Raw genomic sequence first — 17,356 nt, forward strand, 5'->3', positions numbered from 1 at the left:
GACATCCCGACTTGCTGTCAACAACTGAGAAGCATCTGGCAAACAGCCAAAGGGGAACAAAGAAAAGAAGACGTTCAAGAGAAGTTTGAAACATACAGGCAACTGCTCATATGAAGGAGTTGACATTGATCAGGAACAGAACAAAGCAAGTGGGCAGAGCTTCAGTGGTCTGATCTCCAGAGAGAGAAGAGGTTTTATGACCAGAAAACTGAGTATCAATAAAACTACATAGAGGCTGCGTGTTGGCAAGGAGATGAAGAGATACCATGTGACAAAATGCAACCAACAAACCTTGCTGTAAAACATACTGGAGTTACTGCTTGCACACTCTCTATTTTGGTACCTCTCCACATATACATAAGCTTCAGTGTTCAGCAATCTTATTCCTATAAACTGGATGGTTACTTTTTTTTGAAAGCAGCTACTTGTTTTAAGGGCCTCTACATACATAATCCCCCATATCCCCTCCCTGCACCATACACAGTACAGGTATGTACTGCGTCCTTGCAAACAAAATACTTTTATTTCTTCTATCTCAATGTAATCTCAGCACTGTTATTTCAGCTGCCAAGAATTCTAGCATCTGTAATGAAAAACAGCATTACAAAAAGTCCCATAAAGTAACACAAAGTAAACAACTCACCTAAACACAATGCCATACACCTCCTACAAAGCTGTCACACAGAATAAGTTTCTTTAAGGTACGTGCTTTAACATTGCATCTTTAACTGTAAAATGGGAGATGCTCAGAAAATGGTTCTGATTCTGTCCTCGCTTTGGTGTTTCTCCATCTGACACCAACACAGATCTAGCAATTACTGTCAAAGTGGTGCAAGTCAAGAGGACTCAGTAAATGTTCCATGACATTGAGAAGTTGTTGAAGCACTCTGCAACTGAACTTCCCTAAGGCTTTCCATGGTTAACTTTCCTTCCTAGCAGATGCCTTCCATTGATAACTAAGTAGCCAACGTGGTTATCCTTCAATCTACTGCTGGAACATCCAGGACACTTTCAACCATGGGGAGGGACAGTGCCAGTGGGTTGCAAGAATAAAGAATGAAAATAAATATCACTCAAAACTCCCAACCTGCTCTTGCCTTGATAAACAAAATGTCTTACAAACAATAGCTCCAAGAGCTTTTTAATGCTTCATTTTTCATACCAACTACAGCAATGCCTATCAAGTTTCCAAAAGGACTTGCCATAAAACAGTTGACAGGGAACAAAATATGAATATATAAACTGAAAGCTGGCACACAAACGCCTATCACACAAATATATAAACTCACAGTGTAATGCCAAACTAAGCATTGGCAAGCTTTATGAAATAAACATGCACCAAAGACATACTATACCATATACTTACATCACAAATGGACTCAAAATTTTACAAATCACAAATAGAAAAAAACCAAGAATATTGAATTTCTGAAGAAATAATTGTACTAAATCTTTTCATTTTGATTTGGCAATGAAATCTACAGAGCACCTGAGGAAAAAATGCTTTATGTAAGTCTGGTTAGTAATGCTGGATTTCACAATGTATCTGAAAAAAGAATTATTGCTTTGTAAAATATTTAATGAAAAACACCTCCATGAAGCAGTTGCTTTACCTTCGCTTCCTCTTTGAACAGTTGCAGGCAGGATAGGAAAATAAGATACTGCTTCTGCCAACATCACAGCCCAAGTAGCTCAGTTGCAAGACAGTTAGCTCACAAAACATTTTTGCCTGTTGTTACAGTTTTAACACATTTGCTCCCAAAAGGAAAAAAAAAAACCACAAAAAAACAAAAGTGGAAGCCTGTAAAGAGAAAAGCTAAGATCTTTGTAGTAATATTTCCAAACTGGGAACTAACTGCCACTAGATAACACCCAGCAAGACTTCAACACACAAAACACCCTAAATTCAAAAACACTCTAAAAAATAAATTACTTACATTTGTATTTTGTTACCATGCAGTTCTTCTACAAGAATGCTTGGCCAAATATGCTGCTTTGTCTTATCTGAAACTGCAAGTGAACCTTCTCAGTTCTTCACACATTTCCTTTACTCATATCAAGCTACAGCATGAAGATCTGATACATGTTTCTAAAAATATGTTTACAACAAAAAGAAGGGCAAGGACAATCTCCATCCTGTAAAGGATGAAGAAAATGTAGAGGTACTTAATCCCTTCTCTGTTTTAGTCTAGTTGTGTTCTCAGGGTATTCAGCACTCATCATCCAAGGGAAATGATCAGCAACCTGCTACACCACTTAGACACACGCAGGTTAACAGGGCCAGGTGGGATCCACCAGAGAACTGCAGGAGCTGGCAGAAGGGCTCCCTGAACCCCTTTCCATCATCATTTACAGCAGCTCTGCCTGACCAGGGAGGTTCCACTCGATTGAAAGTCACTGAATGTGCCACCCAATTAAAAGAAATTCTGGAAGGAGAGTTCAGGGAAGGAACTAAAGCCCTGTGAGCCTGACCTCAGTGCTGGGGAAGGTCATGGAGCAGATCACACTGAGTACCATCACATGGCACATACAGGACAACCAGGTCACCAGGGCTGCCAACATGGGTTTATGGAAAGGAGGTCCTGCTTGACCAGCCTGATCTCCTTCTATGACCAGGTGTCCCACTTAGTGGAAGAGGGAAAGGTTGTAGATGTTGCCTACCTGGCCTTTGTGAAGCCTTTGGACACTTTCTCACAACATTTTTTTGGAAAAACTGGTGGCTCATGGCTAGGGAGGGGACTCTTTGCTGGGCTGAGGCCAAATGTGTGAGGTTCAACAAGGCCAAGTGTTGGATCCCGCACTTGAGTCTTGACAACCACTTGTGCACTACAGGCTGGGAGAAGGGCTGGAAAGCTGCCCATTAGAAAAGGGTCTGGGTGTGCTGGTTGACAGCTACTGAACACAAGCCAGCAGAGTGCCCAGGTGGCCAAGAAGGCCCATGACATCTTGGCCTGTATCAGAAATAGGGTGGCCGGCAGGGCCAGAGCAGTGATCACCCCCATACTGTGTACTGTTAAGGTCACACCTTGAATCCTGTGTTCAGTTTTGGACTCCTCACTCCAAAATTGCTGGAGTGCGCCCAGAGAAAGACTGAAAAGATGCTTATGTGTCTGGAGAAAAAGTCTTATGAGGAAGGGCTGAGATAGCTGGAGTTGTTCAGCCTGAAGAAAGGGAGACTCAGAGGAGACCTTATTCCTCCATACAACTCCCTGAAAAAAGGTTGCAGCCAGGTGGTCAGTCTCTTTTCTCAAGCAACCAGCAGCAGCACAAGAGGAAACAGCCTCATGCTGGACCAGGGAAGGTTTACATTGAGTACTGGGGGAAAATTGTTCAGCACAAGGGTTTTCAAGAACTGGAACATACTGTCCTTGGAGTGGCAGAATCACCACCACCAGACATATTTAATAGGTGTGTGTTGTCATTATAGTGTAAGAGTTCTATTGTCACTACATTACAAAGGTTCCATATTGCTAGAGTTTCGTACTTCCTTATGTTTCTCGTAGGCACCTCCTCTAGGCACTGACTCGTCCTCACAGCAGCCAACTGACTCCATCTCCCACAACCAACCAATCCACTCTTTTATAACACTCTTCTGATTGGCTACAGCTGTGGCCTGTTAACATCAGGACTGCTCTTAATTGGCTCAGCTGCAACTCTTTAGGGGGAAAGATTACTGCCTTCATTTACTTATATTCTATCCCCCTACAATTCCCCCTTTTTCTTTTAATTACAGAGTTGCAGCATTTCTAGAAGGACACATTCAAATAAATTAACATTACGACACATTCATGTATTTAATTCAGAACACTTATACAAATGTTCAGACAACGTATTATAGTACGAATATATATATTTCTGAGTCTTGGTTCAGTTTTGAAGCTTTTCACAGTTTACAAAGTACTTATCTTCAAAATCTTTTATACTCATATTTAATAAACATTAATAGCTACAATTGATATATTTTACCAAGTCCTTTTCCCTGAATCCAAGGGGTTATATATTCAAATCCTGTTTCCCTGAATCCATGGGTTATATAGTCAAATCCTGTTTCCCCAAATCCATAGGGTTATATATTCGAATCCTGTTTCCCCAAATTCATGGGGTCATATAGTTTAGTCCTGCATCCACAGGGTTATATAGTTTAGCCCCAAATCCACGGGGTCATATAGTCAAATCCTGTTTCCCCGAATGCACGGGGTTATATACTCAAATCCTTTTCCTCCAAATCCACAGGATCATATAGCTTAGTATTTGAGTCCTTTTTCCCAAATCACATTGAGGTCACCATTATAGTGCAAGAGTTCTATTGCTATTACATTGCACGGGTTCCATATTGCTAGAGTTTCATACCTCCTTGATGTTTCTTGCAGGCAGCTCCTCTAGGCAGTGACTCTTCCTTATCCTCATAGTAACCAACTGACTCCAGGACTCCCACAGCCAAACAACCCACTCTTTTATAACACTCTTCTGATTGGCTACAGCTGTGGCCTGTTAACATTAGGCCTGCTCTTAATTGGCTCAGCTGCAACTCTTTAGGGGGAAAGACTACTGCCTTCATTTACTTATGTTCTATCCCCCTACAATTCCCCCTTTTTCTTTTAATTACAGAGTTGCAGCATTTCTAGAAGGACACAAATAAATTAACATTATGACACATTCATGTATTTAATTCAGAACTAATACAAATGTTCAGACAACATATTATAGTACGAAAATATATATTTCTGAGTGTTGGTTCAGTTTTGCAGCTTTTCTCAGTTTACAAAATACCTATCTTCAAAATCTTTTATATTCTTATTTAACAAACATTAACAGCTGCAATTGATATATTTTACCAGTAGTTTAGTATTCAAGTCCTTTTCCCTGAATCCAAGGGGTTATATATTCAAATCCTGCTTCCCCAAATCCATGGGGTTATATAGTAGAGTCCTGTTTCCCCAAATCCACAGGGTCATATGGTTTAGTCCCAAATCCACAGGGTTATATAGTTTAGTCCTGAATCCGGGGTCATATAGTCAAGTCCTTTTCTCCAGAATCCATGGGGTCATATAGTCAAATTCTGTTCCCCCGAACCCATGGGATTATATACTCAAATCCTTTTCCCCTGAATCCACAGGGTCATATAGCTTAGTATTTGAGTCCTTTTTCCCAAATCACATCGAGGCCACCATTTGTTGTCATTATAGTGCAAGAGTTCTATTGTCATTACATTACAAAGGTTCCATATTGCTAGAGTTTCATACCTCCTTGATGTTTCTTGTAGGCAGCTCCTCTAGGCACTGACTCTTCCTTATCCTCACAGTAACCAACTGACTCCAGGTCCCCTCAACCAACCAATCCACTCTTTTATAACACTCTTCTGATTGGCTACAGGTGTGGCCTGTTAGCATCAGGCCTGCTCCAAATTGGCTCAGCTGCAACTCTTTAGGGGGAAGATTACTACCTTCGTTTACTCATGTTCTACTCCCCTACAATTCCCCCTTTTTCTTTTAATTATGGAGTTGCAGCATTTCTGGAAGGACACGTTCAAAAAACTAACATTATGACACATTTGAGTATTTAATTCAGAACTAATAGCTATACAAATGTTCAGACAACATATTATAGTACAAATATATATATTTCTGAGTCTTGGTTCGGTTTTGCAGCTTTTCGCAGTTTACAAAGTACCTATCTTCAAAATCTTTTATGCTCATATTTAACAAACATTAATAGCTGCAATTAATATATTTCACCAGCAGTTTAGTATTCAAGTCCTCTTCCCTGAATCCAAGGGGTTATATATTCAAATCCTGCTTCCCCAAATCCACAGGGTTATATACTCAAATCCTTTCCCCCCAAATCCACAGGGTCATAACACTTAGTATTTGAGTCCTTTTTCCAAATCACATTGAGGTCACTATTTGTTTGTCATTATAGTGCAAGAGTTCTATTGTCATTACATTACAAAGGTTCCATATTGCTAGAGTTTCGTACCTCCTTGATGTTTCTCGTAGGCAGCTCCTCTAGGCACTGACTCTTCCTTATCCTCACAGTAACCAACTGACTCCAGATCCCCCACAGCCAACCAACCCACTCTTTTATAGCACTCTCCTGATTGGCTGCAGGTGTGGCCTGTTAACATCAGGCCTGCTCCTAATTGGCTCAGCTGCAACTCTTTAGGGGGAAGATTACTACCTTCATTTACTGATGTTCTATCCCCCTACAGGTGTGTAGATGTAGCTGTCAGGGACATAGTTTAGTGGTGGACTTGGCAGTGCTGGGTTAGAAGTGGAACCAGTGATATTAAACGTCTTTTCCAACCTAAACTATTTAATGATTCTGTTTCTGGTACCACAACAACCTCCATCTTAAAACACATCTCTGCTGGAAGATCTGATTGCTCAGTACCATGTTTATTCCCTGTGACATATCTTCTCAGATGACAAATGAACTTCATATTGATCCTATGTCCTTCTTAAGGACTATAGAATCACATCATTCAGGTTAGAAGGGACCTGTTAAGGTAACTTTTTTTTTTTTACTGTGAGGGTGACTGAGCACAGGTTGCAAGCAAGGCTGTGGAGTCTCCATCCATATTCAAAGCCATCTGGCAAGTGGCTCCAGGTGGCCCTGTTTGAGCAGAAGGGTGGACAAGATGAACTTCAGAGGTCACTTCTAACCTCAGCCTTTCTGTGATTCTGTGTCTGATTCTGTCAAACCCTGCCCAAGCAGTGTCAGAGACAGTAAGGTGCCCACTACCATGTGCAGTAGCACTTTTAGTACCACCAAAGAGATATAAACCTCTCTGGACAACACTTGCCAATGCCTGACCTTTCTCATAGTGAAGAAATGCTTTCTTGGAATGCACTGGAATTTCGTGAATTTTAATTTGTGCCACATCAGTGCCATGTCAGGGTGGGGGACACTACTGAGAAGCATCTGGCTCTCCCTTCTTCATTGCCTCACTGCATTAACAAAATCACTCCTGAACCTCCTCTTCTCCAGGCTAATAATCACAGCCCTCTCAGCCTTTCCTTACTGAAGAAAAGCTCCAGATCCTTAATCACCAACATGACCCTGCACTTAACTCTTCGCAGTACCTCTCTCCTCTACTGGGAAGCCCAGAACTGGACACTCCAGATGCAACCTCATCAGAGAGTAGAGAGCACCTCCTTCAAGCAGCTGGCAATACTCTTCCTAACATAGCCTAGAAGGCTGTCTGCCACCTTTGCCATGGCAGTGCATTACGGGCACACAGATGGTTGCCATCAAGCTACCTCTCTGCAGAGCTGTCTCCCAGCTGGTCATCCCCTCAGTGTTATTTCATCCATGATGCAGGATTCTGCAATTCCCCTTGTTGCACTTTAAAATCTCACTCAGCCCAAATCTCCAGCCTGGCTGCATCCCTCTGAACACAAACACAACCATGTGGTATATGAGGAACTCCTCTGTTTTGTGCCATATGGGAACTTGCTGCAGGGACTGTCCCAGCATTCAGGCCATTAGTAAGATGTTAGGCAGCATTTGCCCCAGTATCAGCTTCCAGAGTACACGACTGACAACTTGACTCTGGCTGGACTTTGTGTCACAGACCACAAACCTCTAGGCCCAGACACTTGGCCAGTTCTCAATCTACTTCACTGTCCACTTATGTAACCCATCCACTGTCAGCCTGTGCATGCTGTGGGAGGCAGTGTCAAAAGCCTTACTCGAGCTGAGGTACAGCACATCCACTGCTCTGCCTGCCTGTATCTGCAGATTGCCTACAGTTGTTTTTCACCAAGGCCTGCAGATTTTTAAGGAATTCAGCTGTAAGAATCATTAGAGTGGGAAACTCTTCAGCTTGATAGGCAGACCTCAAAACAGCACTGAGAGTACAACCAATATTTTCCATAAATAATAAAAACTTAGTATTTTTTATTGCTGACAATATTATCTCAGATAAACTTAAATACTTAAAGTTACTGGTGTTTTTATTTAGTAAGCCTAAAATTTAACAGTTTTAGTGAAATGGACAATAAGTAAACTGTCATTCAAAGAGCCACGTGTACGCTCTCCAAGCCATTACCAGCTTACACACTATCTTCTTCAAATAATTAATCAAGCATTCTGACGTGAATTTTCATCCATGCCAATAAAAAAAGGAAAGTCAGGGCTTAAGCAGTATATCTACAAATGGAAAAATCATCAAAATCCTGTCCCCTAAATCCGTAAATCAGGGTAAGGAACATCAGCTGCAATCCAATTACCACAGGCTTAGAGGAAAAACATAGGCAGAGCAGTAGGACAGGTTTACTCTGGGCTTCTAAGGCATCTAAAAAGAAAAGGTTAAAAAAAGTCAGAACAGAAAAAAAAAAGGTCACCCTACTCATTGATTTTCCAGTTGGGACTTTTATGTGCTATTGTTGGTGAGCTGAAATCACACATCTTTTTAATCATTACTTTAATTTCATAACTGAGGACTATTTTACTGTGACAATAACTTTCTTAACAACTACCATTTTTCTGAAAGCCAAAACTCTGAGGCTTCAGAATTATTCCAGCTGCTGGAATACCCTAAGGCCTCTCCAATAATGACAGAAACAAATACTACAGGTTCTAAAAATGAAATTAAAACCCAACTGCACAAGTAAAATGCAACTGATTTTCATCTGACCATGAAAAAAGTGCAAAACAGTATCTGATCCCTTTTGTAATTGGAAAGGTTTCCAAAACAGCATAAATCTGTCTCAGATGAAGAAAAGCAACGTAAAAGAAAGCATCCCTCCAAAGTGTTCTCCACACAAAGAGAACAACCACTCAGGACAACCACCGAGAACTGGAGTTTCTTTTCTGTAATTATCTGATTTTTCATTATTCACTTCAATGCTGTCTATGAAACTAGATCTGTTAAGAACACATGCAAGAAAACACTTATTACTCAAGTTTGTCAATGCAGATGAAAGTATTTATCCTTAAACACTTCTAGGACTTTCTTTTTATATTTGAAAAGTCACTCAACCACAGCAAGGATGACAAGATCTGGACCTTTGGCCACTCTCCTGTCTAAACACAACCAAAATTAAAGTGCACATACAAAGCTATCTTACACCGAATCTTATCAGCAGAATTTTAATTTAACAATTATGCTACATGAGGTAAAGGAAAATCTGTACTTATTAAGAACAAGCCCATTACTAGTGATTAATGACAGTGTAACATCTTTAAAGTGATTACTATCAAAAGCAAACCAAAGAAATTCAAACTTAGTCTGCAACAAATAGCAGAAGACAACTGCCAAGTACAAACAACTGAAAACTCACCAGTTTATAGCTGTCAATGGTCTACCCTGTATAGCAGTGTATTCTAGAAACAAAAGTGGATAGAGAATCGATTGGTTTGAAGAGAAAAGGAATAGAGACATGACTACTCTGAAAACACACAAGCATAATGAAGATATATGAGCACATCTGTTGGAAAGAATTATGCATTGGCTAGTGGGAGAGAAGCAAGGCCAAATCAGATAGGAAAGTCACAAGTGACTACATGTAACATGGTGAAACAAAATAAAGAAGTGGCTGAAATAATAAAAATAGAATAAGGTATTTATATAACAACAAGCTCATCTCAGTGTAATGTAAATGACTGGCTGCAGATCTCTACAGACACGGCAATAGAAAAGATGAGCAATGTTACCAACTGCAACAAGGAGCACAGCAGAGAAGTAATACTTCTGTTTTAATCCCATTAAGGTTAAAACTCTCAGCTACAAACTTTTCTAGACTGACAGAGATCATGGCCAAAATAATCAAAATACCACAGCATCTGTGAATTTAAACTACAAGCAACAGATTTCCGCTTTTTGACCTTATCTGGCTTTGGCTACAATAAAAATTTTCTTCCAAGCAGCTTGTATCATGTTTGTATGCTTTGGATTTGTGATGGGAACAGCGCTGGTAGCACACCTGTGCTTTATCTGTTGCTGACTAACACTTGGACAGGGTCAAGGCCTTTCTAGTTTCTCACACTGCCCTGCCAGCAAGTAAGCTGGGGGTGTACAAGGAGCTGGGAGGGGATATAACTGGGACAGCTGAATCCAACTGACCAAAAGGATATTCTCTACCATATGACATCATGCTCAGTATATAAAACAGGGAGGAAGAGAGAAGAAGTAGGGGGACAATACATTCAGAGTTATGGTGTTTGTCTTCCCAAGTCACTGGGAATGATGAAGCCCTGCTTTCCTGGAGATGGCTGAACATCAGCCTGCTGATGGTAAGGAAGGAATTAATTAATTCCTTGTTTTGCTTTGCTTGTATGCACAGCTTTTGCTTTACCTACTTAACTGTCTTTACCTCAGCCCTGAGTTTCCACATTTTTATCTTTCCAGCTGTCCTCCATCCCACTGCAGGGGGAAATAACCAAGGAGTCAGGTGGTACTCAGCTGCCCACTGAGGTTACACCACATACATCCTTTCACAGAAACTATAAAGCATTTTCCAAGAGTTTTAAACCCATTACATATGACAATAATGCTTGGAACACAAGTGTAAAAAGTTAAGGAAAGAAAATGAAAACAGGGAACAGCAGTAATCTAACCACACATCTCTAGTTTCAAGTGGGGACCAGGAAACTCAGTTTTTGATTTTTTTTTAAATAATGTGTACAACAGGTATAAATTTAGATTTATTACACTAATAACATTTTTTCTCAGGCTCAAGTAGTCATAGATATACTAAACACAGAGATAACAATCATTCAGTTTAAGTTCATCTAATTAAGTTCATCAACACCTTCATCAGTCTGAAGGCAATGAGCTATAACATGCTATATACTACGATACAATAAGAAAAAAATCATATAAAGGATATCAATTTGCTTTGAAACATATGAAACACTAAATCTAAAAGTACAGAAACCATCTGCCTTAACGCAGTCACAGCATAAGGAGCCTATTCTCCTGTGTTAATTTCTAGTATTCATCCTTTGAAGGGGCACAGTGTTAGGAACTGGCTGTGAAAGACCAAAGGAATAGACCAGCTTCAAAATGTATTTACAACATGAATTATAGGAGTACTAGTCCACTTAGCACGTGAGCACAAGGCAGGGTTTATGGCAAGCAAGGTAAGAAAGAAAAAGACAAAAATGTAACCATGTGTTCAAGTAATGCTGCAAGGGATAAAGTTTTCTAAGTAAACAAAGGATTAGGAAAACAGTTTGCATGAAGTACCTTGAAACTGTGTTACTGATACATCCCATGTGCTTTCTATAAAGACATAAACAGTCTTTATCTTTAAATCATGGGTTTGGCAAAACATACATAGTCATATGTCAGGAAGAGAATTTACTGAAAAAAAATCTTCAAAATATTTTGTCCAGAAGGCAGATCATAATATGGGAGGAAAACCAAAACTAAACCCTGACAGCTGATAGTTAACATAGCAGAAAAACAAATTCAAGTTTTTAAGTATGCAGGAAACACATTTACAACATTTAATATGGCTAGCAGTGAGGAATAGTAACTTATTAAATTGCTCCAGCCCAACCTTAACTGCCTCAACTTGCTACCCAACAAACCATCAGTGTGCCAGAGGAGATTGTGTAACAAACTGAAACTAACTAGCATGTCCTCTCAGTTAAGCTAAAAAATACAACATCCAAAAAACCCACTGCAATACACCGCACATGGATCTGTGTTTTAATTTTTCCCATTACTTCTATGAATTATCTTTTATAAATATACACAAACAAAATGCCCATCTTAAGCCTCTCAATGTAATGTTACGGGGCTCTTTCCAGCTTCTATTATGTTTCCCACACCAACACTGAACAAATACAACCATGTTAAACTAAGAGACAACTAGAGCTTTATAAAAAACCTCCTACATAAAACTTTTCCTTAACAGAATACAAGGTAAATAAATAAAAATACACTATTTTAGTCATTTGCTAATCCTCATTAACCAACAGGGCAATACAGTATTAAAACACTACTACACTGCAGCTAAAAAGCCTAGAGCAGACAGCAACTCTCATCAACTCTTCTAATGCACTGCTTAATCTAAGACTCAACAGCACATCAATTTCCCAATAAGCAGTTTTAGTTTACACAAAACTTGAACTCTGTTTTGTAAAATTACATCTACAAAACACAAGAACAGAAAAACATAACATAAACTAGACTAGAATATTTCAGTTGGAAAGGAGCTATGGAGCAAACACTTGCACAGGAATAAGTAGGAAAATGGAGCAGGTAATGTAATACCACTATCATTTTACTTGTCTTTGTACACATAACCTTTATTTTTTTAACTAAGTAAATGCTTCCTAACTTTTTGCAAATATTATTCCATATTAAAAGAGCAACAAGTTCCAAACCAAAAAATCTAACAGCTTTTGTAAAGGCTTTAGATCTGAAGAAATTAAGGCTTTCTTGTGTACCAACAATCAAATTCACACAAATCTCATACACCAAAATTTACTTCAAAATAGTTTTCACAAAATCTTTAAATCCTCAAGGCAAAGCTGAAGCTTCAGTAATATTTCTGCACTAAATTTTCAAGTATATATACTCCAAACATCTCAAATAATTACTGCTTTACTGAGTAAGGGTATAAGGGAAGACTGTAAATTTTTAAAAGCCTAAAGACTAACCTAATGTCCAGAGGATGTATAATTTAGAATTACAAGTGTGAATGAGTAACCTAGTTTCAAAATGTGCTGTAATCATCTAGCTTAAACAATCAACATGAAATAAAGTTGGCTGGCTCTTCTTCAGCCAAAATAGATAGTAAAAACAGCCATCTAATCTCTAGTTATTATAAGAAATCTTACATTCCCATCATCACTGATATTTTCCTGCCCTCAGTGAAACCACAACACTAGAGTTCACAACACAAAGAGACGCCTTCATTTTTTTTGAAGGATTTAAGCTGAGAGGCAACTTTAGCAACAAAGTAATGGTCATTTTGGCACGAGTATGAACTCACTGTCATTTTAGAGTACACTGCCATTGTAATATAACAATTTCAAGTTAGTACAAATCATGCAGTGAACACTTCCACTACAAAACAGGTCACACTAAAGCCATTATGAATTTATGTAGCTATCTATATTTGACAAGAAGTCTCAAAGAGCATGCTGAGCCTAAGTGATAATTCTGGTAGTACGTAAATAGGTGAAAGGACTGCCAACTCAGGGAAACCCCTCAAGACGCACAAGCAATAATAGCAGCAGAAGGATAGGGATGTTTGTTAGGATTAAGTTATACTGCAGAAAAAGCACATTTGAAGACAGCAAAAATGTGAAAATCAGAAACACCTTACTTGACAAATACAGAGCCTTGGTACAGAACTAAAACCAGTACCCACTTGCAGTTTTGTCCACCCAGAACCCAGCATACAAGACAACAGTTAAACGTGAATTTTTAGTTGCCCTCTGAAGAGGCCAATACTTCCTACTAGCATTTTACACACTAGTAAGTTACACTAGACATCATGCAGTTATTTTCAAATACTTCAGTGGCCACAAAAGAGAGACTATAAACTGAGGCATGCTCAGAGCAGATTCTTCTTCCAAACCAATCCTGAATTGACAACTAAATTGTCCACTGCTGGCAGTAATGCAGCAGATCCTTAACACTGTTATCTGCAAAAAGACAACGGCATGTTAAATCACAGATTTGGATACTTTTTTCTGTTTCCTTCCATAAAATTATTAGGTTGACACGAATGACAAAAGTAAGTTTCTTTGTTCCCGCCTCTCCGTACAAAAATCTTTGTGCAACCCTTCACCTCGCGCTGTCACAAGTACAATCACAAGGTGAGCCAGATCAGGGAATTAGTCTGGATTACAACAAACCAGTTTTGCCAAGTTAATTTTAACCCAGAGTGAGTCTCTAATCTGTTACTACAAGACACTACAGAAGTATTATGTCAGCGTGGCAGGGGGAGCAAGCACGCCAACCAGCCCATCTCCTGTGGAGACCAGTGCTCATGACACTGCAGCCTGTATCACATGAGGAAATGCAAAGCACTGCTGGTTCTGTTTCAAAGCCAATTACTGCATCCTACTCAACATGTAATATTCATCCCTTCCGACGACAGCCAGCACAAACACCTTGCAAATGTGATACTAATCTTGTGACTTTCAGATAATCTCCACAATGTTTGATTTCCTTGTCTACACAATAGCATTTTCATACTGCTTGCCAGTTCTTCATAAACATTAAATTTAGGTTTGGAACAGAAGCACTTACTAAGACAGGCACTGGTCACGGCCCATGAAGTGCAGAGTATAATTTTGCAGACTTGAAGCAAAAATTCCACATCAACTTATTGCAAATAGGTTGCACTATCATTCTTCACATTAGTCTTGGAACACATGAAGAATTTTATTACTATTGATAAGCCAATTTGTTTAGCTTTTTTTCAGTTACTTCAAGTTACTTTTCTAGTCACAAACACTCTTACTGACAATCTTACTGATTAAGACGCTTCAGATTTTCCCAATATATAAAAATCAAGTTAGAACTTCTGTCATAACCTATATTATCTTAAGCTCAATTTAATTTATCAAGCATTGTTTTCTACCATAGCAACTAGATGCAGCCACAATTAAATTTAAAGCTATCTTTAGGAAATATTTGGAATTTGTATTAGTTTTATAAAAAGGCATAAAAGGTCAAAAAGACCATTTCTGTTTAAGTTTACCAGGCAGCTGAAGTATTTTGCAGTATTTTGACACCAATATGGAGAAAAGGTGGAGACCACAAGCAGTATCTTAGCTGCCATCAGTCTGCCACATAAGGCAGTGGGGGTAGTGATAGCAGGAAACTAGATAATTATTAAATATTCCACCTCTCAAAAGTCTAATACACACTGGCTGTATTCACCAGTATTAACTACCTGCCATTTACTTGCCAAAGCCTAATATAACCTGCTTGCTCTGTACAAGGAGTCTATATTCTTTGACTTGACCTCAGAAACATCAACTAAAAGAAGCATTAACATTTACACACACCTAAACCTAGTATTTTCTACAATTTTAAGTATAAGGGATAGCAGTTGAATCATCCTGAAACCAAAAGACATGGAGGACACAACTAATGCAAAACTACAGCTTTAAAAAATGCAGACCCCTTTGGGCAAAATTCACACAGGTACTGATGAGCAATTGCACAGCTGATTTCCTTGCATTTAGTAGTATCCTTATACTCAGCACTTGCAATCCCGGGGTTAAATGACACAAAGCTCAAAAGTGGGAAGAGATCTAATGGAAAAAGTACAAGCAATGGACTAAGGAATATGTAGAGTAAGAAAACACTTGCTGGTTTTCAGGGGGGAAAGACGAGCTATAGTTTCCCTATCGCACACTCTGAAAAGAAGTGGGTAGTTTCAAAGATGTCAAGTACCCATGCTATCAGTCCACGTTTCCAGCATTTACCATAAAGCAAATTGGGAAAGGTATGTGCCTTATGTTAATTCCACTCCTGGACACATCTTTCTGGGGCAAGGGGGGTGGAGGGTAAGCCCTGCTGTCAAGTCCGACTAACAAAAACCTGAAGAAGCCAAGCAGGCAACCTCCTCGTGCTTTACAACCGCTTGCAAACTTGAAACAACGGTGACTCAAAGCTCTCCATAGGACCCGGCCACCCACATCACAGCCTGAAGAGCAGCACAGGCTGAGAACACAGGAAGGTGCCGGTTTCGTGTCATCCACATCCTCAGCGACCTCCGGAGGGGAACAATGGGGAGCCCTTCACACGGCGAGACCGCGCACCCCGCCATGCCTGCAGGGCCGGGAGGATCCGCCCGGGCCGGGGGCTGCGGGCTAAGGGCGGCCTCCCCTCCCGCCCCTACGGCTCCGCACCGCTACAGCCCGCAGCTCCCTCCCGGCCCGGGAGCAGGGCAGGGCGGTATTCCCGGCCGGAGGAGCAACAGGCACCCTGCTGCGGCCCCAGAGCCGGCCGGCAGCACCGGGAATGGGAGCCCTGAGGGGCATCATCCGCTGGGGAGGGGTGCTCGGGAACCAGGCGGGGCCACACCGCACCCCAGAACCCCCCGGCTCCCCCCGCAAGGCGCTGCCTCCCTCCAGACACCGAGGCCGCCTACATGGCGATAGCAGAGGGGGAACATGACCTAAAGAGGAGGAGAAAAAATAAGGCAGGGTAGCTAAAGGCAGCCCCGGTACACGGGAAAAGCGCCACGGTCTCTCGTTCGGTAACACATCCAGCGGGAGCCGCGGGTGCCCTGCGCAGCCCGTCTCGGGAGAGACCACGGGATTCAGCCCGTTCCGGCAAGCCTGGCCACAGCGGGGTCTGCCCGGGGACCCAGCAATGGCATTCACCATCCCCCCGGGGGAGCTGGGCCGCACACTGGGGCGGGCACAGGTAACTCTGCCCCGAAGGGCCCCGGGAGAGGGGGCGGCAGCGCCATCTGCGCGGTATCGCCGGCCAAGCGAGCGGCGGGGCCCGGGCGGCACCTGGGCAGCCGCCGGGTTACATCACCGCCCCTTCCCTCCCTCCGTCCCCCGGGGCGCGGCGGCGCGGCCACATGGCAGCGGGCACACACAGCCGCGCTGCCCGGCACGGGGGCGGGGAGGAGGATGAGGAGGGCGGCTGCCGGGAGGGAGGAAGGTGCACGCGCCGGGCCGCTCCCAGCCGGCGATGGGAGGGGTGGCGGGGGCTGCGCGTCTGGCCCGGGAGGGAGCGCGGCGCGCGTTACCTGCCCGGGTGGCTCCCCAGCTCACGGTCGCTCAGCGCCGCCGTGTAAATCCGCCGGTATCTGTCGGCCAGGGCCTTCCCGGAGAGCAGCAGCTGGTAGCGGCTCCTGCAGCCCAGCGGCGGGGCGGGCATTGCTCCCAGCCCGCCGGCCGAGCCCTCCTCGGGCCCCATGGCCGGAGCGGCGCCGCCGGAGGAGAAGGAGTAGCCGCGTTCGGCCCCGGTGCAAGCGGCGGCTCCCGCAGAGGCGGCGGCGGCTGCGGCGCTGCTCATCCCCCTCCCCGCCCGCCCCCTGCTTGCGGCGGCGCCGCCTCCTGGCGCGGCGCGGACACAGGCGGCTCCCGCTGCCTTCACCGTCGGGGCCCGGCCATGGCGAGGCCGCAGGAGGCGCCGCAGGAGCCGCCCTTCAGGCTGCGCATCCACCCGCGCTGCGGGAACACCCCGCTCTTCCCTTCCTCCAGCGGCGGCTCCAGGCCCCAGCTACCCGCCGCTCGCCTACCGTCCCGGGCACAGCGCCCGCCGCCACCGAGTCCCGGGAAGGACCGTGCACCGCCGGGACAGGGGAGGGGGGGGGCGGGCCGCTTGCTTCCCCCTTCCCGCTACAGGGTGTGTGCGTGGGGGCGGGGGGCGGAGGCCGGCGGTGCCGCTTCCCCTCCGGAGTTTGTGCTCGGCGCT

General features: G+C 42.8%; 1 protein-coding gene across 9 annotated transcripts in view; it reads right to left on the bottom strand.

Moving 5' to 3' along the window:
- MYCBP2 (MYC binding protein 2) overlaps window positions 1–16,954 on the bottom strand; it is a 177,521-nt gene extending 160,567 nt beyond the window's left edge. For all 9 annotated transcript variants that reach the window (XM_054272161.1, XM_054272164.1, XM_054272156.1 and 6 more), the window contains exon 1: window positions 16,686–16,954. In XM_054272161.1, coding sequence (XP_054128136.1) covers window positions 16,686–16,954 — 269 coding nt within the window. The remainder of the gene's footprint in view (window positions 1–16,685) is intronic.
- Window positions 16,955–17,356: the final 402 nt, after the last annotated feature.

This window comes from Melozone crissalis, unplaced genomic scaffold, assembly GCF_028551555.1.
Source record: "Melozone crissalis strain CALT ecotype California unplaced genomic scaffold, PUWL_Pcris_2 ptg000013l_1, whole genome shotgun sequence".
NCBI classification, from domain to species: domain Eukaryota; kingdom Metazoa; phylum Chordata; class Aves; order Passeriformes; family Passerellidae; genus Melozone; species Melozone crissalis.